Source organism: Oryctolagus cuniculus, chromosome 7 (assembly GCF_964237555.1).
Source record: "Oryctolagus cuniculus chromosome 7, mOryCun1.1, whole genome shotgun sequence".
NCBI lineage: Eukaryota > Metazoa > Chordata > Mammalia > Lagomorpha > Leporidae > Oryctolagus > Oryctolagus cuniculus.
The window spans coordinates 122145572-122170675 of NC_091438.1; the positions used below are offsets into that span (position 1 = coordinate 122145572).

A 25104-nucleotide genomic window follows, 5' to 3' on the forward strand; every position below is an offset into this window, starting at 1 on the left:
CTTCCATGCAGGTATAGGGGTCCAAGGATTTGGGCCATCTTCTACTGCTTTCCCAGGCCATAGTATAGAGCTGGACTGGAAGTGGAGCAGCCTGGACTCAAAATGATAACCCATAGGGATGCCAGCACTGCAGGCGGCAGCTTCACCCACTACAGTGCCGGCCCCAATGTAGAGAAACTTTATTTTTGTGTACTTTCATCTAGAATGTCTGTGATATGCAGATACATGTGGAAACATATAACAAATGGCCATACTTTTATTTTAGTCTACTATGTGCTTTACAATATTTACATAATGTTATACTTTTTTCATGAGCAAAAGCATTTTTTAGGGTGCTGGTGGGTTAAATGGCACCGTGGATTAAATGCCATCTGCAATACCAGCATACCTTACAGGAACTGGTTCAAGTCCCAGCTCTCTACTTCAAATGCAGCTTTCTGCTAATGCACCTAGGAAAGCAGCAAAAGATGGCCCAAGTGTTCAGGCCCCAGTACCCATGTGGGGAATGGATGATGCTCCTGGCTTCTGGCTTTGGCCTGGCACAGCTCCAGCTGTTGCAGCCATTTGGGGAGTGAACAAGCAGGGAGATAATCAATCAATCAATCAATCAATCTCTCTCTCTCTCTCTCTCTGTAACTTTGCCTTTTGATAAATAAAAATCTTTTAAAAAATCTTTTTAAAAAAGTGTTTTTCAGGCCGGCGCCGTGGCTCAATAGGCTAATCCTCCACCTTGCGGCGCCGGCACACCGGGTTCTAGTCCCGGTTGGGGCGCCGGATTCTGTCCCGGTTGCCCCTCTTCCAGGCCAGCTCTCTGCTATGGCCAGGGAGTGCAGTGGAGGATGGCCCAGGTGCTTGGGCCCTGCACCCCATGGGAGACCAGGAAAAGCACCTGGCTCCTGGCTCCTGCCAGGATCAGCGCGGTGCGCCGGCTGCAGCGGCGGCCATTGGAGGGTGAACCAACGGCAAAGGAAGACCTTTCTCTCTCTGTCTCTCTCTCTCACTGTCCACTCTGCCTGTCAAAAAAAAAAAAAAAAAAGTGTTTTTCGTGGAACAAAATTGAAATGCAACTATTAGAAATGCAATAAAATTTTTGAGGGATTAGTATTTTAGTATTTTATATATTTATGTATAAATATATAAATTGTATATTATATATAATATTGTATGTAATTACATAATTATATAATATATAACATACAATATATAATTATGTATTATATAATTGTTATATATTATAAATTATATATCATGATGTATTATAATATAAATTATGTATTATGTAATATATATTTATATATAATATATATTAGTATTTAGTATTTTATATATTTTAGTATTTTAGTGTATTAGTATATGCCACAGGAGTAATGAAGCCTTAAAGATGGTAGACCAGGTTTAGGATACTGGAGTTTATCATGAAGTTGTGAATCCTTTTTCGACACTTAGACTATGAGGCAATTCTTTGCACTTCATAAAACTGTTTTCTAAAAATTTGTATTTATTTGAAAGAGTTACTGAGGGAAAGAAAGACACAGAGAAAGATCTTCCATCTGCTGGTTCACTCCCCAGATGGCTGCGATGGTCCAGGCTGGGCAAGGCCAAAGCCTGGAGCCAGGAGCATCATCTAGGTCTCCCATGTGGGTGCAAGGACATGTGGGACATCTTCTGCTGCTTTCCTAGGCACATTAGCAGGGGAGCTGGATGGAAAGTAGAGCAGCTGGGACTCGAACTGGTGTCCATATGGGATGTGGGTACTGCAGATGGTGGCTTAATCCACGGTGCCACAATGCCAGCCCCCATAACCACTGTTTTGAAGAACAAATCATTTACAGCTCACTGCTTGGAAGTCATTATACACAATTGTGGCTCTAACACAAAATCATAATTACTAAATTTTCCACTATGAGGGACATTTAGGGGTACTGTAATCCTATCCATCTTTTATTTTTTAGTAACAGGGCTTGGTCAACTTTGAAACAAATAGTTAAATTTTGTGGCCCTCTGGATGCAGAGGGAAATTAATTATTCAGTGTACAAACAGTACTGCCTAGCTGGATATACATCCAGACTATCTGATTTTAGAGCCTGTGTTTTTTGTTATACTGTCTTGTTGAAAGAATGAAGCCTTGAACAGATTCATTTGATTCTCAACTTGTTTCCTCTGTTGTAAAATGGACAGTTTCAGGGTTAGAAGTTTCAATGAAGTCTGTTCATTTTAAATACCCACCTTCCTCAACCAAGTGAATGTTAGAAAGTTGGGCCTTTGTTTTCCACAGCTACATATAACCACCATTATGTCTTACCTCTACTAGTGCATTGTTGGATCTTCCTACTTTGATTCTCATACTTGTAACCTCGCTTTAGTCTTCACATAATAGCCAAAGAAATATTTTAAAAACATGTTTACTCCATTGCTTATGATTTCCTGTAATTCCTATAACAGAAAAAAAAAAAATCAAATGCCTTAACCTTGACTTTAGTAATCTCCTAAGAGCTGATCTGTGTGATTTGGTCTTCCTCCTCAGTCTCATCTTTTACCACTTTCTCCCACAACCATTATTCAGTCAGCATATTGACCCCTTTACTTAAATGCACAGATCTCTTGCTTATCTCATCTCCTTTGTTCTGATTGTTCTGACTGGAACATCCTTTGAATTATTGGCTCCTCATTCTTCATCTCGGCCTAAATGTTTTCTTAGAAAAACTTTCTCTGTCACCATTCCCCCAAGTCTAACTATTGCCACTTTTTTCTTTCTGTCATTAAATCCACTTTGTTTCCCTCTGATGATTCATGATTTGTAATTAATATTTGCTTACCTATCTCTCGCACTAGACTATAGGCTTCATGGAAGCAAGACGATACCTGTCTCATGCCCTGGTATATCCCCTAGCAGCTAGTTCAACAGCTGCAACAGAATTTTAATGCCTCTGAGAAACTTTTAGTCAAACTTGCTGTATTCTTCTCTTACACTGATATAACACTGTTAAGTCCACCACCTACTAGCACTCTGACCAAGATAATTAGCCTCTCCAAATCCTCAGTTTCCTCATCTCTATAACAGTGATATATCGGGATTTGTTATGAAGATTAACTGTTAATGCAATCAGAGATCTTAATACAATCCTAAAATATAAAGCATTCAATACAAGTTTCATGTCACTATAATTTTAAGATAGATTTTTGCCTGGATTGTTTTAGAATTATTTATTAGTATATCCATTGCTTCCTTTTTGTTGTATACCTAACGCAGAGGATGCTACAGTGTTATATAGGAAGTTCAGGTGTAGCAGCACTACTAGATGATATTGTAGGCCCCAAATACCTATAAAATAATAATAATTATTTTGTTTATGTCTGTGTATTGTGGTGAACTAAAAGCAAACAGCTTCACCTTTTGAGACCCACTTATTCACTAGAAGCTCCAACCATCCCAGAGGGGTCCTGCTTTCTTTTTTTTTTTTTTAAGATTTTATTTATTTATATGAAAGTCAGAGTTACACAGAGAGAAGAAAGGCAGAGAGAGAGAGAGGTCTTCCTTCTGTTAGTTCACTCTCCAATTGGCCGCAATGGCTGGAGCTGCGCCGATCCGAAGCCAGGAGCCAGGTACTTCTCCTGGTCTCCCATGTGGGTGCAGGGCCCAAACACTTGGGCCATCCTCCACTGCCTTCCCGGGCCACAGCAGAGAGCTGGACTGGAAGAGGAGCAACTGGGACGAGAACCCGGCGCCCATAAGGGCTGCTGGCGCCACAGGCGGAGGATTAACCAAGTGAGCCATGGTGCCAGCCCCTGTCCTGCTTTCTTCATTTGTATATGTCTATAATTTCTTGTACCTTTGCTTTGTTCATTGCTCTCTTGTGCTTTGGCTTCTTCTACTTTGCATATCCATGTCGAGTAAGTTTTTACTGTGCATGTGAAAGTTTGCCACCTCCATAGAGCATTTTCCCATCCTCCTCATAGACAGAATACCTTTCTTCTTTCTATTGGCTCTTTGTTTGTGACTTTATTTTGATAATTAATGTAATATCTTAAATTTGGGGCATTTGCACAAAGATTTCATAGACTCCTATGTTTACTAGATATTCATGATGTTCGAATCATCTGCTAAGCAACATGCTAGTAGATTATAGCACATAGATGATTTGTATGTGGGCTTTGTATCTGTGGAAATCAACATAAAACATATTCAAGATAATTTAATAGAAGTTTTAATAGAAGTTTGTATGGGGACTAAAGTGAGTGAGATTAACTTTAATCATAGGGTTGAGGAAGGCTTTGTTAGGAGGCAATATTTTAGCTATACATCAAAAAATGAGTAAGGAGTGGAGGGAGTGGCGTAGCAGGTTAAACTGCTGCTTGGGATGCCTACATTCCATAGCAGAGAATCAAGCATGAAATCTGCCTCCCGTTCCTATCCATCTTCCTGCTAATGCACTAGGGAGACAGCAGAAGACAGCTGAAGTAGTTGCATCCCTGCCATCCATATTGGAAATGGACACCCACATGGAGTTCCCTGGCACCTGTCTTTGGACTGGCTCAGACTCAGATATTGAGGATATTTGAGAAATGAACCAACAGATAAAAGCTCACAGTCTCCTTTTCTCTGTCAATTTCTCTCTTTTTGTAACTTTGCCCTTCAAAAAATTAATAAGCTATTCTTAAAAAGTAAGAATGTTGTAAGTAATCAAGAGGGAAACGCAAAATAACTTTGTTTTAAGGAGACATGTTTTTTCCCCCCATATACCTTGAAAAAAGGTTTCTTTTCATCATATCAGGATTTACCAACATAGTCCATGATATATAGAAAATTTTCAGTGTTTGAATAATACACATAAGTGATGAAAGTCTAACGCAAACTAACATAAGCCACTCCGTGTGTCCATCTCTTACATCTGCTTTGTACTGAACTTTTTTTTTTTTTTTGCATTTTTGTTTTTAAGATTCATTTATTTAGAAGTCAAAATTACGGAGAGAAGGGGTGGGGGTATATCTTCTGTCGGCTGGTTCACTCCCACAGATGGCCACAATGGCAAGGCCTGGGCCATGCCGAAGCTAGTTACCAGGTCTCACACATAGGAAGCAGGAACCTAAACATTGGGCCAAATTCCTTTATTATTCCCAGGCCATTAGTGAGGAGTTGAATCAGAAGTGGATTAGCTGGGACACAAATCTGTGCCCAGTGTGGAATGCCGGCATTGCAGGTGTTCGTTTTCTCTACTATGCTACAGCACTAGCCATGTTTTTTTGTTCTCACTTAGCAGTTCTCCAGAGAGGATACAGAGCCTGCTACATAAAGCTCTGTGTTTATATTCTGCCAGTATAGTAATTCTAATAAATTTTGTCTTTCACATAGTTGCAGGAAAAATCCTGTTACCGATTTAAATGATACAGCTTGGATCACATCTTAGTATTCAGATAGCACTGTAGTGAATGAGAGAATAATTACTCTAAAAATTGATAATTATTATTATATAATAAATTATATAATAAATATTATATAATAAATGTAATGGGATAATTGTAGAAAAATTACATTATCCTACTGTATATTTTTAAAATTAACGCTTCTTTGTATAGAATGGATTGTAGAGAAGAACAGTGAAAACACGGCGGGGGGGGATTGTAATACTCCAGCTGAGAAATGATGATAGTCTTGTTTTAATTATGTATTGAAAGAGGTGGACAGTGAGATTAAAGAGGCAATGAAAGAAGCTTCCTTGATTTTTTTTTTTGACTAAGATAATGGGAATGCTGTTTATTGAAACAGAGCCAACTAGGAATGAAGGTAGTTTAGTTTTGGTTATATCGCATTTGTCTATTAAATGTCTGAATGTGGAGAAGTAGATACATCAGTTGAGCATTTTTCTCATCTGTAAAATGGAAATAATGCTATCTATTTAACGAGGTTATTGAAGGGTGTGTTAATGTTGAAAGCACCTCAAATTTAATTGTCAGTTGAATGATTGAGGGCCAGCACTGTGGCATAGAAGGTTAAGCCGCCACCTTCAGCACTGGCATCCCATATGAGTGCTGGTTCAATTCCTGGCTTCTCCACTTGCAATCCAGCTGTGCTGCTAATGCGCCTGGGAAAGCAGCGGAGGATGGCCCAAGTGCCTGGGCTCCTGCACTCACATGGGAGACCCAGAGGTAGCTGCTGGTTCCTGACTTTTGATCATCCCAGCTCTGTTCTTTGCGGCCATTTGGAAAGTGAACCATTGGATGGAACATCTCTCTTTTTCTCTCTTTGTCTCTCTCTGAATCTCTGCCTTTCAAATAAATTAACAACAGCAAAAAAAGATTGAAGCAATCAGTGAAAGAAATTGATACTTGAAGGATAATAACCATAGCTTAAAAAAAATTGCAACTGAATTACTTCCTTTAGTAGTTTTGTTGCCACAATAGTAGTTACAAAACAAGGTTTACTTTGTATTGCTTGTCATATTTGGTAAGTAAAGGGATCTGGCATAGGAAAATGTATATTTTTTAAAAACAACTATTGTTTTTGCTTAATCATATTTTCAAATTTCTACCTTCTTTTTGTTTTACTTTAAAAGTGATGAGTTATGTAAAGTATGTAGGTTAGAGCAAAAAGGTTCTCTATGGTCACCTAGTGAATGAACTTGCCCTCAATATGTGCTTGACATTGATACTAATGAACTTCTTCCTTGATATATGCTTGATGTCGCCAGACCCATGAATTAATAAAAATGGCATTGTGGTTTCAGTAAAGTATAGTTGCCTAGTTACCTCGTTCCTATATACTTCCCGATGAAGCTAATACTATTTGGACTTATTAAGAATTGTGGAAATTCATAATGAAGTTGTTAGGTTTTATATTTTGAGGGTAGTTTGAAGGGGAGGGGAGGCAGGTGAGGGATTTGTGGTTAAAGCTGGCTGGAGCAGGCAAAGGGCCTATAGTCAAGTATGTTTTGAATGGACAGACACTATATCAAAAAGTATTAAATTATCCTCAAATTACAAATCCTTCTCATTTGTAGTTTATATATTTTGCCAGATTTGTTTCACAATTTACAAAGTAAACTGAATAGTGAGAACAAAAAGATTATCCCATATATTTAGATTGATGTGGAAAAGTCTAATAACAACTTTACCATTATGGTATTATTTTGTTAAATGTCTCAAGAAGTACTTGAATAACATTTTCATGTATAGATAGTTCCAGAACTCGGAAATCTAAAAAACAGGACATACAAGTCTTGCAAGATGTATGGGTTTTTCTGTGATAAATATTTAGAAATGGAATGGCTGGGTTGAAGGGACATATTCTTGTCTCTCTTTTAAAATATATTTCCAAATTGCCCCTCAAAGATTTTCCTACTTTTCAACCACCTGCAATAGATGAGAAACATGCTAGAATATGCATAAGTATGTTCTTCCCAACGGTAGATTCTTGTCAATATGTCTAGCTTTTGCTGAATTGAAGGGGCAGAATGGTATTTTTGTTTTAGTTTGAATTTATTTAATAAAATTTCATGTTTTTTCTTTCTATATTGGTTTTTCTTGATGATATAGCTTCTGAACCAAGTTAGTATTCATTAAATTAGTGATAAATGTGCATATAATAATGTGTAGACTATAACAACACAAACGCAACTGAGTCACATTGCTGATTTTTCTGTAGACCAAATATATGTCATAGCGTGCCTTTTATTGCCCTTTTCATGTTTATCACAATGGGAGTAAAAAATTGAGAGGTAGCCTAACACTGTAGTTCAAAGTCTGTACTCTGGTGCCAGGCAGACTGGATCATAATATTACTTTTAGCGCTTACTGTTTTGTGACTTTGGATAAATTGTATATCCTCTCTGTGCCTTAGATATTTCTTCTGTAAAATAGTATCTGTGAAATTCATATAATACTGCCTGCTCACAGTAAGTGCTATTTGAATTTCTGCCAAATAAATCAGTTGAATTAATATATTTTATTACATATTGAGTGCATATAATTCATTAACCCCCTAAGATATCAGCATTTTTAATAGAACCTTATTATGCAAAGATACACTGTACCTCAAGAATTAATGTCTACAAATCACATCTTTCCATTTCCTTTATAATGCCTTTCAAGATGATTATTAAATGGAAAATAATGTATTTTAAAAGTTTTTTTTTTTCTAAAAAGGAATTACTTTCTCTTTCAAATGTTTGTATGGTTGATCTTTAGAAACCAATGTGTGTTTAGAGTAATGAGTGGCAATATAGTAAGGTAGGGAAAAACCCACAGAGTTTTGAAGTCAGAAAGAAAATCCCACTCTACTATTTAATAAAACAATCTCTGTATCACAGGATTGATATGAACATGAAATGTAACATATGCATAATGTATAGATTACCTTAGTGCTCAATATGGTAGCTGTAGCTATTATAATTGCCTTTTCTCTATGCCTTACTATTACCATTGATATTTTTATCATTTTAGTGGTCTCATTATATCATAAATATTTGTTTCTGGCTGTGATCCCTAGAAGGTTATGAGTTTTTTTCTTTAAGGCAAGAATTTGTATCTGTCTTTTTTTTTTTTTTTTTTGACAGGCAGAGTGGACAGTGAGAGAGAGAGACAGAGAGAAAGGTCTTCTTTTGCCGTTGGTTCACCCTCCAATGGCCGCCGTGACCGGCGCGCTGCGGCCTGCGCACTGCGCTGATCCGATGGCAGGAGCCAGGTACTTCTCCTGGTCTCCCATGCGGGTGCAGGGCCCAAGTACTTGGGCCATCCTCCACTGCACTCCCTGGCCACAGCAGAGAGCTGGCCTGGAAGAGGGGCAACCGGGACAGAATCCGGCGCCCCGTCCGGGACTAGAACCCGGTGTGCTGGCGCCGCAAGGCGGAGGATTAGCCTAGTGAGCCGCGGCGCCGACCCAAGAATTTGTGTCTTTATCCATTTTTGTTTCTGTAATGCATAGGCTAAAATTGGGTAAATGCTATCCTATTTTGTTTGCTACCAGTTTGGACCTTAGAATGCTTTAAATTTCAGCTGGCTGCCAACATTAAAAAGTTAAGGAGCTTTTCCATTTATAGCAGAACAGGATTCTTCTTTTCTCAAAGAATCAGAAAATTCTGGTGATGCTGAAGCCCAGATTTTTTAAAAATTATTTATTTGAGCGGCTGCCCACGTGGCTTACTTGGTCAATCCTCTGCTTGTGGCGCCGGCATCCCATATGGTCCCAGTTGCTCCTCTTCCTGTCCAGCTCTCTGCTGTGGCCCGGGAGGGTAGAGGAGGATGGCCCAGGTGCTTGGGCCCCTGCACCCACATGGGAGACCAGGAGGAAGCACCTGGCTCCTGGCTTCGAATCGGCGTAGCTCTGGCCATAGCGGCCATTTAGGGGGTGAACCAACAGAAGGAAGACCTTTCTCTCTGTCTCACTGTCTAACTTTATCTCCCAAATAAATAATAAAAAACTATTTATTTGAAAGGCAGAGTTAGAGAGGGAGAGGAAGAGGCAAAGGGGGAGAAAGAGAGAGAGAGGGAGAGAGAGAGAGAGAGAGAGGTATCTTCCATCTAAAAGTTCACCCCCCAAGTGTTCTCCAATGGCCAAAGGCAAGAGCCAGGATCTTCATCTGGGTCTCTCATGTGAGTGTAGGGACCTAAGAACTTGGGCCATCCACCATTGCTTTTCCATGTGCATTAGCAAGGAGCTGCATGGGAAATGGAGCAACTGGGACTGAACCTGCACCCATATGGGATGCTGGCACAGCAGGTGGCTGCCTTACCTACTCTGCCATAGCATCAGCCCCTGAATCCTAGTTTTTTCCTACCACCAGTCAGCTGCTGTGGCATAACATCTGCCTTCTTAGATAGGGCATGCTCTCCAACTTGCCATAGTCTAACACTCCAAAGTACTTCCACAAAACTAAGGCTGGGTGCCCATTTCCCCATCACATTTCATTCATTTGTCTTAATGTCTCTGGCTGCTGTAGACACTGCATGCCAGAGAGGTTGGAACATAGGAAGTGGTCAATAAATGCTGAGTAGATAAATGAATCAATCTTAAACATACACGAGTGTAGAACACTTATGAGGTTTACTTAAAATGTCGAAGATGGAGGGTTGTAGTTCTGCTTTAGCAACAGCTATTCCACATCTTTACTTTTTCAATATACAACCTGAAAAATAAGTGGTGATGTTGAGGAGTGTCAGAGAATGATGCTCTGAAATAAGTGACTTTCATTGGATGTAATTGCCAGGCTGCTGTAACTTTCAAGGCTAGACATCCTTGAATTTATTTGATATTGGCATAGTGCAGTGAAACATGACAAAAATAAAATATGATCAAATGTGTTTGCCATTTTTTTTGGAGTACATGACAATATCTGTTCACTTGAGCAAAAACATACAAACAACACCCAGCTGTGTTTGAAGATAAGGTATCTTTGATCAGAATCTCTGAAATATCCCTTTGAGTTAGCTATCACTGTAGAAAACTTTATTAATTTGTACCTTACAGTAATTTGGGATTTATTATTTAGTTGAACTAAAACATGTCCCAAGTTATCCCAGTAATTGATAAGTGAGTAAGCTTTATTTTGGGAGGAAATGGGGTCGGATAAAAGAAGGTGGGAGATGATCTATAGAAATTATCATTTTTGGAGAGGTGTTGTGGTGCATTAAGAAAGAGAAAATGCTTCAATATCCTGGAGATTTTCCATTTGGATCCTTCTTTTGCTATTTACTTGGAGAGTTTGGAACCCCAATTAATTCTGTAAACTGAGAATAAAAACTTTATTTAAACAAATTTAACCTGACAATACCTTTGCATTTCATGTTTTCTTTGTCTGGAGCATTCTTTCTGAGACTTAGGCCTTCTCACTTAAATTGCAACCCATTTAACATAGAGAACAAATGGCAGGGGTCTTTTATGCCTTTCATAACACCTAACTCTAAGATTACCTTATTTATACATTCACTAATTTATTTTCTGTTTGCATCCCCCTTCACTCTCCCTCACCCTTATGCACATGCATAGAAAATGAATATAAGCTCTGTGAAGCAAGGGCTTTGTTTTAGTCATTACTACAGAATAATACCTTACTCATGTTAGTCAGTCAGTACACCTTCATTGACTATCTGGACATCTGAATGAATGCTGAGGAATTGTTAGAATTCAGTGAATGTATTTGTTATATCTAGAAGGAGCCATGGACTCCATCTGGGTCTCACATGGTTTTCAGGTACACAGGCACTTGGCCATCACTGCTGCCTCTCAGGTGCATTAGCAGGAACCTGGATTGGAAATACAGGTGGAACTTAGATTCTAGGCACTCTGATATGAGATGATGTGTACCAAGTAGCAGCTTAACCCATTGGTCCACATACTTGCCCAAAACTTAGACAAGATTTATAATTCTGTTGGGAAATTCTCCTAGCATTTTGTTAGTAGAACATTACATGTTTTCTTTAATTTTGTAATTATAGAATATTTGGCTATTTAATGATTATAATATACCCATTATACTCTCTTCTGTCAATTTTGGTATACTCATGCATATAGTTTTTATTCTCAGGCTATTTTAAAATTACTAAAAATAATAAAAGTATGAGTGTGAGACATTAATTTAGCTATGATGTTTCTACATTTATTTTTCAATGACTGTAAATAAGGAGGTGAAACATGAAACTACCATTATGTTATGTGTTGCTGTATATTTTCTACTTTCTTAAGAAATCTTAGTGTGTTTTCCAGTAGGTTCACTACTAGGTATGAGTGGCAATTTAAATCAATTGAAAAATTTTTAAAGCTAAAAATTCTGCTCTTCCATCAGGCTAGCTACATTTCATGTATGCAGTAGCCACATGCATGTCAACTCCATTGTACAGCAGAGATAAACATTCTGTCATCACATAAAGTTCTTTTACCTCTGATAAGTTATCCTATACACAATCCTTTACTCTTTATTTTACCACATTGTCATTAGATTTTTTATTTGTAATTTGAAAATGAAGTTTACTACATTCTAAAAATACTCTTGATAACTTAAAATCTTTTTCTCCCAGGTGATTGTTGATGTTATCAAGTGTATGTTTAAATCAACTTGTTCTTTTTATCATTGTCTTTACATCTGTTAATATACTCAATACCTGAGAATTTCACCTTTATTTAAAGCTCTAAATGCTGTGGTGAATACAGTTGAAGTAAGTCCTGCAGGTGTTATTCATGTTTAAGACAACACAACTATGACAGTGTCTCCTTGTGCTTCTTTTGCCATATACAGTGAAAAAATGCTTATTAAATGGTGATTTTTCCTCCTTTATCTTATTAAGTAAATTATATGGTCTTTTTTTATGGCAGCCTCCATAGTTAGAGATGTAAGACAGCAATTTCTTGGTTCTATAGCATGACATAGTTCAGAGCTGAGATTAGAGAAACCCCGTAGAGTTGTTAATACTTGAGGGCATCTCCAGCTAGAAAAGTATGTGAATTTAGGCATGGGAGGAAGGAAGGATCTGCTTTAAATTTAGTGTAGGGTCACTGAATCTTAATGATAGATTAAACAAGGGAGGTAGAATAATGAATAGGGGTATGCTGTGTGTAGCACTAATACCAGAAGTCCATGGTTTGTGGCGGTTTTTAAATGTCCTTTCCCATATGGTTTTCAATAGAGCAGGTTATGGCAGGGATGAGCTAAGGAATAGCTTTGTTAATGAATAAATAGGAGTAATTTTTTTTTTAAAAAAAAGAGACTTTAGGCAGTTTATTTAGAATGTGTGCTTATTTAATGAATCATCTGGTTAAGTTTTTTTTCCTGATCTTAAAATACATTAAGTGGAAATGTTAAGGTATTCCTGATATTTTCTTTCTAAGATAGCTATTTCTGCAATTCAGAGCAAGTCCTGTCAGTGAAATCTTTAGTCTGGATTTTAACTGCCTTAGTTAAAAGCCAGTTGCATGGAAGTTTAGAGCATGAATAGCATCAATCCTAAATTAGAGTTTGTTTTATAATATTAGACTTTCATTCTTGGTGTCAGTTTACCTGATGAGATTTGATTAAATAGTGTTTTGGAGCCAGTTACCAACTCTACCGCATTTGCCTAAAATTAACTAAGTATGTAATTTCAGTGCCCATTTCTTATTAAAACTTTGCTCTTGGTCAGTGCAGGTACTTTTTAATATTTCCCCTCTGTACTCCTGCATCCATGTCTCTCAGATAGAGGAGAGTAATGCTGAAAGCTAATCTTGGACAGTAGCAATATAGAATAATAATAATAAAAACTAACCAAATGCATTTTTAAATATCTCTTAGGGCTGTTCTATTGTAGAGTTTACTTAATATTTCCTAAAGGAGAGGTTAAGCAGACTGTCTCTGGTGCCTTAGTTAAGCAGAGAGAAGGGAAATGTAACTCTCCTGACTCCAGGGCCCCAATGCAAACACTGGCCTAGTTGTTCCCAAACTTTCTTCTTGATGTGGGTGACTTGAATGGTTTATTTTCACTTGATGAGCCACACCCCCAGCCCACTTTAGTATTCATGGCAGACCCCAACACTAAGTCCCTTTGTTGTCTTTGTTTTTTGCATTTTTTTGTTAACAAGAAAAGATAAAATTATGAGAGACCTGATTATAGACTGAGGCTCTATTGCTAATGGTTCCCACCACTTTTTTTTCACATCTCAGAAAAAGGCAAAGGCCTGGATGGGTAACAGAAAATAGCAAAGCAAACATAAACATCACATCTGAGCATCCATGTAGTGCTATCAGAGTAGCAAAGGATGTAGTCTTTATCAAAATATAAAAATGGCTCTTTGCTAGAAAACATTAAGATTGTAAGTGTTTTTAAAATTGAAAGCTTAAAAATTGAATTTTGATTTTAAAATTGAAGTTTGCTCTAGAATTAATGGTTGTTAATGAAAAAAATTTACAAGTAAAAGAAATCAAGAATTTAAAAAATTATATTTAATCAAGTAGCTTTTTGCGCATGCATATGCATGCTGTGTTTTAACTGATGCGAAATCAGGTTCTTTGAAAAAAGATTAGATTAATGGCATTGCCCCACATATTCTTTATTAAAGCTGCCACTTTTTACAGAGGTTGCAAATAAAACACTATTTTTGGTAAGAGTTTCATTTCTCCAAAACGGAAAGAATAGAAGAGGAATTAGGAATAGCGCCCAGTTGTTAATAGAGGGTAAACTGAACTAACAAGATGGGAATAATTGACTTAGTGTCAGTGGGCTACGTAGAAGGACCAGACCAGATCCATATTCTTGGGTTCCAGCCCAAACCCTTAAGTTAGTAGGAGGTAAAGGAGACTTAGAAGACATTTGCCCAAAGTTTATAAAAGAAAGAGCCTTTGCTAATGCTCACATGATCATCATCGTTTATTTTAATATGCTATTCTTTTTTTTGATTTATTTCCCTAGGAAATTTTTATCTTGCCCTTTCTTTCCCAGCTAAGTGGGACACCAGGAAATATCCTCTTCACTTTGAAACTTATTCAGTTGTTGAAACAGTAACAAGTTGCTGTTTGCTCTGGCAGTTGTCCTTCCTCTGCAGCACTTAAGTGTAGGAAGTTGACAGTCTTTAACTGCTCCTCATTGAATGTTGCAGCACCACAGTGGTGAAAAGGCCTCCTTGCTTTCATGACAGAAGGAAGCTTCACCCACAGTCGACCACTCACTTGTAATCACTTAATGATGACTCTTTAAAATAGTAGTAAATGGTCTCATAGAAAATTCTTGCACATTACGATTATAAAAGTACCAGGTAGAAAATGATTTTAAAAATAATTTATTACAGTCTTCCCTTTTACAGAAGAATAAATTCAGACGAATAAAAGATGTCATTATAATAAAAAAAGTCTAGACTTAGAATTTCATAGAACTACATTAAATTTTGATCTTATTGTTTACTTAATTATTGAACAAATTATTTTTTATCTTTGACTCTTAGTTTTCCTTTTTTGTAAAAGGGTATGATGAAGATATGTTAAAATCTAGTAGCTATTTTATAGAAGATGCTTGCATGCTCACTTCCCTTTTACTTTTTCTTTCCAGACATCACTGAGATAATTAGTGTTTTTTAATTGAATGACTGCCATTTTATTCATTGCATGAAGTAAAATACATTTATTTTCTTAGTGTTATTAAGCCATTAAATGTTGAAAAACTTTGTTCTTTCCCTGCTTCCACAAAGTGCAGAGAATAGAAATATTGTCCTAGAGGCCATTATTTGACTGACTGATGAGCTTGACCTTTTTCCTGTGGAGCTTGTTTCAGCTAGCCTATCAGTGGTAAAAAGAAATGAAAAAAAAAAAAAAAAACCTGTTCAGTCTTTCATTTAGCTCAAACATATGCTTGAGGAAATTTTGTCAACTCAGTCAACATGCACAGATTTCTTCCTAGTTTATTTAGTATATTAAATAGATCTTTTATTGTGAATTTGTGATTTTACTGCAATTTCTAAATATATGTTACAGCTAGAAAGCAATCACACTTAAGCTTGATGCAAGAAAAATGAGTATTAGTACCGATTTTCAATTAGCAGAAACTAGGATTAAGCTAAGGGCGCTATGAAGTCTGTAATGAAGAGGTAGCACTTCTCTGAAACAAAATTATGGCATGTCTAGAAGTTCTGTAACAAACCATTGTTCATTATATTCATTCTCAGAAAGAAATTGTAAACAACAGGTGTTTAGCCTCACTGTTAAGATGCCTGCATTCCATATCAAAAATAGCTGGATTCAGTTCCCAGCTCTTGCTCCTAACTCCAGCTTCCTGCCAGACTGGAGACAGCAGTAATGGCTCAAATTATGCATTCTTGCCACCTGCTTGGGACACCTGGATTGCATTTGGGCTCCTGGCTCCAGCCTAGGCCAGTTCTGCCCTGGCTGATGTAGTCATTTGGGGAGTGTGCCAGCAGACGGGAGCATGTGCTTGTGCGCTGTCTTGCTCTGTTTCTGTCTCTCTGCCTCACACATAAACAAAAATTAAAAAGAATAGTCCATCGTTAGAGAGTTAAAGAATTTTATAATCAGTAAACTAGATAAGCATGACTTTTGGGAAGAGCCTATCTATAATCTGCAAACCCTAAAGCAATACTTCTGAAACTTGATATTGTTAAGAATTATTTAGAGAGCCTGTTCAAAAAAAAAAAAAAAAAAAAAAAAAAACAGATTGCTGGGCCACCAGAATGTCCAATCTACTAGGCCTGCAGTGGGGCTCAGATAAGACTGATCCACCCATTGCACTTTGAAAACCAATATTGTAGAAAAGTAAACGATCCATTTCTTGAAATCCAGACTTAGCCTTTAAATAAAGTTACAGATTCATTTTAATAAATTCATGTTATTAGTTCTGTCTTTGCTGTTGTTTTTACTCATACCAAACTGTGAGTATAGGAAATTGTAATTTTACCATGTTTCTAATGGTACATCTAATCTTTGGTAGTTTTTTAAGGTGGTCAAAATCTGTTTCCAGTCATGCATTTAAGTTACTTTCCATATTTGATTAACTTTATTATCATCATCCTGGTAATCTTAACTGCCAGTTGTCGAATTTCTTCTTAGGCAAATAAGAAGTGAAATAAGTTTTACACGAAGCAAAACTGTGTTATCGTTGTTAAAATGAAAAGTTCAGTTAGAGCCAAAAGATGCTTTAAAAATGCAGAATATAGTCAGTTTAAAGCCTGATTAAATGCAACTTCAGTTTTATAGTTTTCCTGAAATAACATCGTCATTGTTTTCTGGAAAATGGTGTTTGAAAAAAAGAAATGTCTTGAGTTACTGTTTTTAGAAGAGAATTGCTCAGTCTTTTAAATAGTTAATGAGAAGAAGTAATAGTTAAACACTTGGACCATTGATTTCTGATTTGAATTCTCCAACACAGACCAGCCCTGGGGGAAGGAAAAAAAAGCTTGCTAATTAACATTTGATTACTGATGCCACCTTCCCTTTCCCCTTGCACCATCCGGTTTCAAACATTTTTTTTTTTTTTTATTCAGGAAGGATTTTTAAGAGGGTTTAAATTGCATCTTAATAAAACAAATCCATGTGCAACTGCAATGTGTATACAGTATTCTAGAGAAAGGAAAAGAAATCCTTAGTCCTTAGTCCTTAGACTTGAAGTATATGTTCAAAACCCACTCTGAATTAAGTGATTGGTTTCTTAACTTCTTTCCAAGCACCAATGATTGCTAGGAAACTGGAATTAAGCTTGCTGTGTATGCCTTATTTTTATGTAACACATGCACACAGATACTTATTTGTTCAGTGCAGTTATTATTTAGCAAACTCTTAAGCAGAATATATTTTGATAGCATGAAGCACTTGGAACTCAAAAGTTCAGTGTATTTAAAATTTGGGTGAGCTCAACTTCTAATATGACCAGAGGACTTTTTCTTCTGGGAATGATAAGAGAATGAGTTGGATGTCTATAGTTTCAGGGTACTTTTTGTAAGGACTGTAACGTGCCATAGTATCTTAATGCAGAATATCTAGACATCAGACTACTGATAGCTATTCTAAGCCCATGGAAATTACAAATTTTACTTTTATGTTTTTTTGCTATATTAAAATATTGGACATATAAAGAATGATGGGCCAAATTTCAAAAGGCTTTTAAATGTTGAAGTAAATCAATAAAGCTTTAAAACTTTATTACATATCTTGTAGTATTCTGCCAAAACCATAACTTCATTGTTAACATTTGGTTGATAGGATAGTTATTTGGGAAATCAGTGTGACAGACTTTATTTTTAAATGAGATCTCTTTGGGGCAGAGAGAGCTTTATTAGCATTTTTAAAAAGTGTAATAAGAGACTGATTTTCCTTCATCCACAAAAAAATTCTTAAAATATTATTTTTCACCTTAAAATATTTGCAGTTTTCCATTGTATATATTTATTAATGCTTCTATTCTTTCATTTTCTTGCTTTAGTTTTTTAATTTTCCTTCATTATTTCCTATCTCGTATAGATTTGCTTTTTTTCCTGCACTTAGGATTAACTCGAGTATTTTCATTAAAACCATAGGATTTTAGAGCCTTGAAAATCCGAAGTTATCATAGTTTATTCTTTTTCTAAAATTGGGTAAATTAGGTTTCAGAAATGCTCCACCAGTTTGCTCAAAGTAATAGCTCTGAAAAGTTAGGATTAAAAATCTAGTGTTTTTCTCATTAGGAGACATGTCAGACTTTGTGATTTTATTTTAACCAGGGTCTATTTTCACTTGGGTAGTATCTGAATGACATTTGAAATTCCTTGAAATGTCTTTTCATAGTTTGACTGGCATGTGGCTCACAAAGAATGATTTTTATTATGACTGATGATGTTATCTAGTAAGTTTTATATATTTCAGTTATTCTGATGAAATTTAATTTAAAAAACTGAAAATTTACAGGGGATCAGTATCTTGTGAATATACTTTATGATTTTATATTAATATGCAGATCATAATAAAAAGGTCTTTTACAGTGCTGAGTTTAGCATTAAAATTTCTCCATTGGAGAAATAAGATGCTTGAAGTAGAAATTATTGCTTAGCTTTTTACACTAATTATAATTGAAATGGATGTTTGTTGACAGTGAAAATCTAGATAATAAGGAAACATCAGTACTGTAATAAATCTGTACTATTTTAAGGTAATCTGATTTGTATTTTTTTCCTCATTCACAGACAACTATTTTACCTGAAATAGCAAGGATGAACTTAAATTATCCCTTTTAAAAAAATCTAGAAATCACATTTTGGAAAATCTATTATTAATCTAGAACTCTTGATCCAATAGCAGTCTAGTTTAGAATGTAATTTTAATGTTCAGTTGGTAATCAATGCATTTATTAAATTCCTTCACAACTAATTGAACCATTTGCATGGTTTAACAGCCTGAAATCACATAGATTTAGAGCTTAAAGCAAAACAAGTGTCGAAAAGATTATGAAGGTTCAGCATGATCTTGAGCCAGTGCTGATCAAAGAAAATGTGTAAGACAAAAAGGCCCTTAGGAAATGTTACCCTGTGAAGTGCCACTTGTCCCTAACTGGAATATAACACAGTCTCCAGTGTTGAAACTCCATCAGAGACAGCACAATAATAATGGCATCTGAATGTGCCAGCCACAGCAACCCAGCCTGTATGTGTATTCTTTGACTCTGTCAAGCACTCTCAGATCTCCAATTACTCTCCTCTTCCCTCTCTGACTCTCTTCCCTCCTTTCTGTATCCGTGTCTCTCTCTCCCTCTCTCCGGGCTCCATCTATCTCCCTCTATTAATTTGCTTTTCCTTTCCTTCTCCTTCTACTGCCCTTTCTTTTTCTCTTCCCTTCTCCCTATCTTTTCTCTCTATCCCTTTTCATTCTCCCTCTGAGAGGATTGTGTGTCTTTCATCTGATTTGTGATGACTTTAAATTCATCTACATCATTTTATACACAGCTGTGTTTTATCATTCAGGTTTCCTAGAATACTAATTTCTTAGAGTCATTTTTACTCTTGCTTTGTGTACATTTTGGATTTTTTGTTTCCCTGTAGGATTGTGATCTGAAATTTTAATTAAATATAATCATCAGTAAAGATAATGGAATTTTTATATCTCCTGTTATAAAAGCACCTCTCATTTGGTGTTTTTGCTATTGTAGCACTTGTGCTGCTTTCATGTAATAGTGAAACATACCTTTGGTTACAGCATTGATTAGCATGGAATTACTTTTGAAAAACCAATCTGTCTTCACTTGAATTGCTATTTAGTAATTGTGGTTTAACAGAAGTTTCTTTTGGCTTAATCTTGGAATACTTTGAATTTAGCCTTTGCATTGGAACAATCAAACATTAGCCTAATATGCTTTGCATGGTACCTTCTCAGCCAAGTTCTGTCTGTATTAACCAGTTTATTCGATGACAAATTGCTTAACAGATGTCATTCAGGGGAGAACAATGAAGCCAAATACTTGTGCATTGGCTAACAGTACTCTAACTTTGATCACTTTTGTTTAACACATCAGTGTGGCATTGTGCTTTATACCAACATAACACTATAGCCAGAACATGCTTTTCAGGGGGTTAGAATTGCAAAGGAATGCTATTCAGTTCAGTGCAGTTACCGTTTATTTGATGAAAGAAGAAAATACTGTTTATTTCATAATGCTGTGGTGTTGTATTTTGGAATTCAGGTAGAATTTAAAGAATATCACTCCAAAGTTAGTTGTATATTTTCTCCAATATTGGGGCAGCTTTGCCACCTTTCCAATAAATAAGAATATTTGTCCTGCTTTTTTTCAGAAGTAGCCAATGAAGTTTGGTATATCTAGACAGCATAATCCAAAAAGAAAGAATTCTAGAAAGGATGTTTTTATCTTTAAAGACTACTCATATTTCAAGCTCTGTCCTTTTCTCTCTTATTAATATAATGGTTTAGGTTTATAGAGCACCATTCTTCTTAAGAGCATTAATGTTTAAACATAATAGTCACAGCTAGTGAAAATGATTAGACGTTAGCCCAATTTTATTTGGTTAGTTAAATTGTCGGATTGATAATGATTAATGAAAATTTATTAACTTTGTGCGACTGAGTATAAACAAAATACTGCATAGTAGGTTGTCCATTGCTAAGAACCTCTGAAGAAAAGCTATTTGTTTGAATTGAGTGGAGATGTAACTTTGCCCCAAGCTCCTTAGATCTCATTTACTAAGTCTTTTTTCACAGGTGTACACTGGAGATAAAAAGTAGATTAAGTTATGTGTTTTGTTTTCCCTAGTGAACATATATCTCTATTTCAGTGGAAGGGTAACTTAGATGTGTTTTTGTATAATAAAGAGCAATGTGATAACAAAATGCTGTAATTGGACAGCACAGTACTTTAGGTTCTGGATTATAAAACATGAATGAATACTGCCTATTGAAGTATGAAAAACCATACTGAAGTCTTATGAGCAACATTTCAACACTCATTTCATTTATTAGAGTAGGGTAATAATACCCTAACTAACCTAAAAGCTAGTTAAGATGGTTGGTCTCTCCATTACAATTACAATTTGTTGACTTACTTTACTTGTAAATAAAGCATACAATATAACTTCTGTATGTATGTAGGAAAAAAAAGAGCCAAAGACACGACTTAATTACTGCATAACATAGAGTTAAACCTTCTAACATCTTACTCTGTTTAAGTTGCTTACTTACTCTCATTTTATTATTCTTTATTTTTATTTATTTTATTTACTTGAAAGACCAAGAGAGAGACAGAGACATCCTCTACACTTGTTCATTCCTCAAATGCTCACAATCTGGGCCAGGCTGAAGTCAGGAGCCAAGAGCTCAGTCCCTGCCTCCTCAGGCACTTGGATATGGAAATCCCCAGAGGTGTCTAAACCATGCCATATGCCCACCCCTACTTCTTGTCCTCTAAAGTAAAAAGAATAATGCTACTGTTAGGAAAAAACTATCTTTAATAGCGTTTACTGTGTTCTTTTCAGAAATAATCTCAAAAGCATATTAGTGATGGCTCTAATGATAGTAAAATACATGTGTTCCATTGAAATAGTTCTTTTTTTTTTTTTTGACAGGCAGAGTGGACAGTGAGAGAGAGAGACAGAGAGAAAGGTCTTCCTTTGCCGTTGGTTCACCCTCCAATGGCCGCCGCGGCTGGCGCGCTGCGGCCAGCGCACCGCGCTGATCCGATGGCAGGAGCCAGGTGCTTCTCCTGGTCTCCCATGGGGTGCAGGGCCCAAGCACTTGGGCCATCCTCCACTGCCTTCCCGGGCCACAAGGGAGAGCTGGCCTGGAAGAGGGGCAACCGGGAAAGAATCTGACGCCCTGACCGGGACTAGAACCCGGTGTGCCGGCGCCGCTAGGTGGAGGATTAGCCTATTGAGCCGCGGTGCCGACCTAAAATAGTTCTTAAATTGAGGTGATTTAAAAAAAATAATCTGTGCTGCTTTACTAGTAAGGCTTTATATCATTGCAACTTATACCAAAAAACGGAAGCAGCTTCAGGTCTCCACCTCCATGCCCTCCCAGAGAAAAACCACTACTCCTCTTTTACACACAAAAGCCTGAAATATATGTTTTTGTTTGAATCATTATGCAGTTAAAATATGAAATATAAAAATTTGCAGCTGTAGTTTGTCCTAAGCATACTTTATACCTCAAGTGTCTTGATTGGAAATGAACTTGAAGTCAGCCAAGACTTGGGGGTGGAGGTTGGGCATCGGGATATGTCTTGAACTATTATTTCATCTAGTCTTCATTGAAAATCTGTTTTTTAAATTGGGTGTGTGTTTTGTTTTTTACAATATTTTTGACATGTGTTTTTCTGGTTTAAAATTCTTATTTTGAATTAGAAGAAAGCAGGACATATATTTAAATTAATATGAAACTATCATTAAGTCATGTAGAAAGACTATCTTAATTGTGCTCTCTTTTTTTATAGGTAAAGAGAAATGTGTATGACCTTACAAGTATCCCTGTTCGACATCAATTATGGGAGGGCTGGCCAGCTTCAGCCACAGATGACTCAGTAAGTAACAGTCAAGTTCTTAGTTTTATTTCCAGCTCTCTTTTTTGCCACTTGCAGTCTCAGTGACTTTGATAAGTCAACAGAATCAAGTTTTTTGAGTATTCCATTGAAAGAATTTTATAAACCAAACTGACAGTAAGAGGAGTTGTAATAATTTGAGTTTGGGGCAGGCATTTTTGTGCAGTGTGTAAAATGTCTGTATCTCATATGGATTACCTAGGTTTGAGTCCCATGTTCACATCTGATCCAGCTATTTATGCACACCCTAGGAGGCAGTGTGAGATGGCTCAAGTGCTTGGATTGAGTTCTTGGCTCCTGGAGTTGGCCTGGTCCAGTCCGTGTTGTTGTGGGACATTTAGGGGTTGAGCCAGCAGATGGAAGATCTCTTTGTCTCTCTGGCCCCTGACTGTCTCTGTCTCTTTGCCTTTCAAATAGAATGAAAGTAGAAATTTTAAAGTAAATGAACAATTAAATTTTACAGATAATGTCACTAACACTTTGATCTTAAACATTCCCTTACATTTCACTTCCGTAAAAAGTAGAAGAAAGATTTAGTCTGTCATTTATATCTATTTTATGTATATTTATAATGACTTTTCTATTATAAATTTGAAACCTTTCTTATCTTTGCCCTGTTTCTAGTCATTATTTTCCAAGACAATAGGTTTTTTTTTAAGACAGTAGATTTGTATCATCCAAGTAGGACAACTAAAATTACTTTTGGTCACTTTTCCCCATATACTTGTTTGTTCTAATCCGGTAACCATTTTTTAAAGGAAAGAGAAGACTATTTCAAGAATTTTGAAATTAATTCTGTTTTTAAAATCAATAAGTAAAAAGAAATTGGGACTTTATAAATATTTTTAATGATAATTAAGTAATGATATGGCTGACATTGAATTACTTTTTCATTTTTTTTATCAGTACCATGTTTATGTCTAGGTTATAATTACTATTCCAGGACCACCACCATATACACTTTCTTTTTTCCAGATTTTTTAATTTATTTGAAAGAGTTACAGAGAGAGGTAGAGACAGAGAGAGAAAGAGAAGTCTCCCATCTTCAGATTTACTCCCCAAATGGCCGCAACGCCAGAGCTAAGCCGATCTGAAGCCAGGAGCCAAGAGCTTCTTCTGAGTCTCCCTTGTGGGTGCAGAGGCCAAGCACTTGGGCCATCCTCCACTGCTTTCCCAGGCACATTTTTAGGGAGCTGGATCAGATGTGGAGCAGCTAGGACTCGACCAGTACCCATATGGGATGCTGGCGCCTGTGGGTTGGGTCTTTAACCTGCTGCGCCACAGCACTGGCCCCCCTTTATAAAAAATAATTCTTTGTGGAGGAAAAGAAATTTTGAGACATTTGTGTACGTAGATGCTACATGAGTTTAATTAAACTGTGCCTTTGTAAAATGCTTTGTATATTACAAAACTCCAAAAATAATCAGAAAATAGCAAACTTAAAATAAAAAACTTAGGGAGCAGGTGTTGTGATGCAGCAGTTTAAGCTGTCATTTGGGTTTCCTGCATCCCAATTTTGGAATGTCTTGTTCAAGTCCCAATTACACTAAGCTTCTTATCCAGCTTCTTCCTAGTGTACCTCATAGGTAGCAGATGGTGGCATAAGTACCATTTATGTGGGAGACCAGGATAGAGTTCCTGGTTCCTGCATTGAGCCTAGCGTAAGCCCTGACTTTTGCTGGCATTTGGGGAGTGAACCAGTGTATTGTAGATCTCATTCTTTTTCTCCTGTTTTCACTCTGTCTGTTCCACCCTGTCTGTTCCACCATGTCACTCTACCTTTCAAAGAAGTACAAGTTTAAAGAAAAAAAAAAAACCTTTCCATAAAAAAGTTGAATAGGTATAAGGCATTTGCATTTATTTCTGAACAATTTATTTTAGCATTGATATTCTAGTATATTATGGGAATATTGACATGAGAAACTTGATAAAAAATAAATTTATTTTCATAAAAATAAAATAACAGTGTTCATAAATGGTAGCCTACTGTTTATATCTAAGGGGACATGAAGAAAGCAATAGTGTTCTTAGCATTGTCTAAATACCTGTTACAAGAAATAGTAACATTAATTGAATAATTAAGGCATGCACACATCAGTCTGAGTTTCAGTTTCCTCACTGATTTGTAGCATCCTTAGAAAATTAGTTTATAGTACCTGGCTCATAGTAGGTGATCAACAAGTCAGAATCATTATTGTAACTGGTCTTAATTCAACTCAAGAAAAGGATCAAAGGCAAGAATTGAGAGACTTAAATGAATGAAATGGTATCTTATATTTGCTTCATAATAATCTATGGGGGTCTGTGAATATAGAGGTAATTCAGATTAGCTATCTGTTAATCTTGCTGAATTTCAGTGATGCAAATATTTGGTTTATTTGACTTTTCTCTCAATTTTTGTGTTTATTTGAAACTTTCCAAATAGAAAGTATAAAACCAAAATATGTGGAAATAGAGATATGTGGAAATAGGGATATGTGGAAATAGAGAAAATTTAGGAATGTGGAACTTCTCAGGGTTGGGAAAGTCAATTGCTCCTGGACTACACACTTTGGAAACAGGCACATCAACTGCAATTCTAAGAGTAATAGGCACATTCAATGAAATATGATCAATTCGGTAACATAGTGTTT

General features: G+C 36.4%; 1 protein-coding gene across 1 annotated transcript in view; it reads left to right on the forward strand.

Annotated features, from left to right (window-relative positions):
* Nucleotides 1–25104, forward strand: part of FAF1 (Fas associated factor 1) — a 473941-nt gene that overhangs the window by 201481 nt on the left and 247356 nt on the right. The window contains exon 8 of the mRNA XM_051857780.2: nucleotides 22367–22453. Within this exon, the coding sequence (XP_051713740.1) occupies nucleotides 22367–22453 (87 nt within the window). The remainder of the gene's footprint in view (nucleotides 1–22366; nucleotides 22454–25104) is intronic.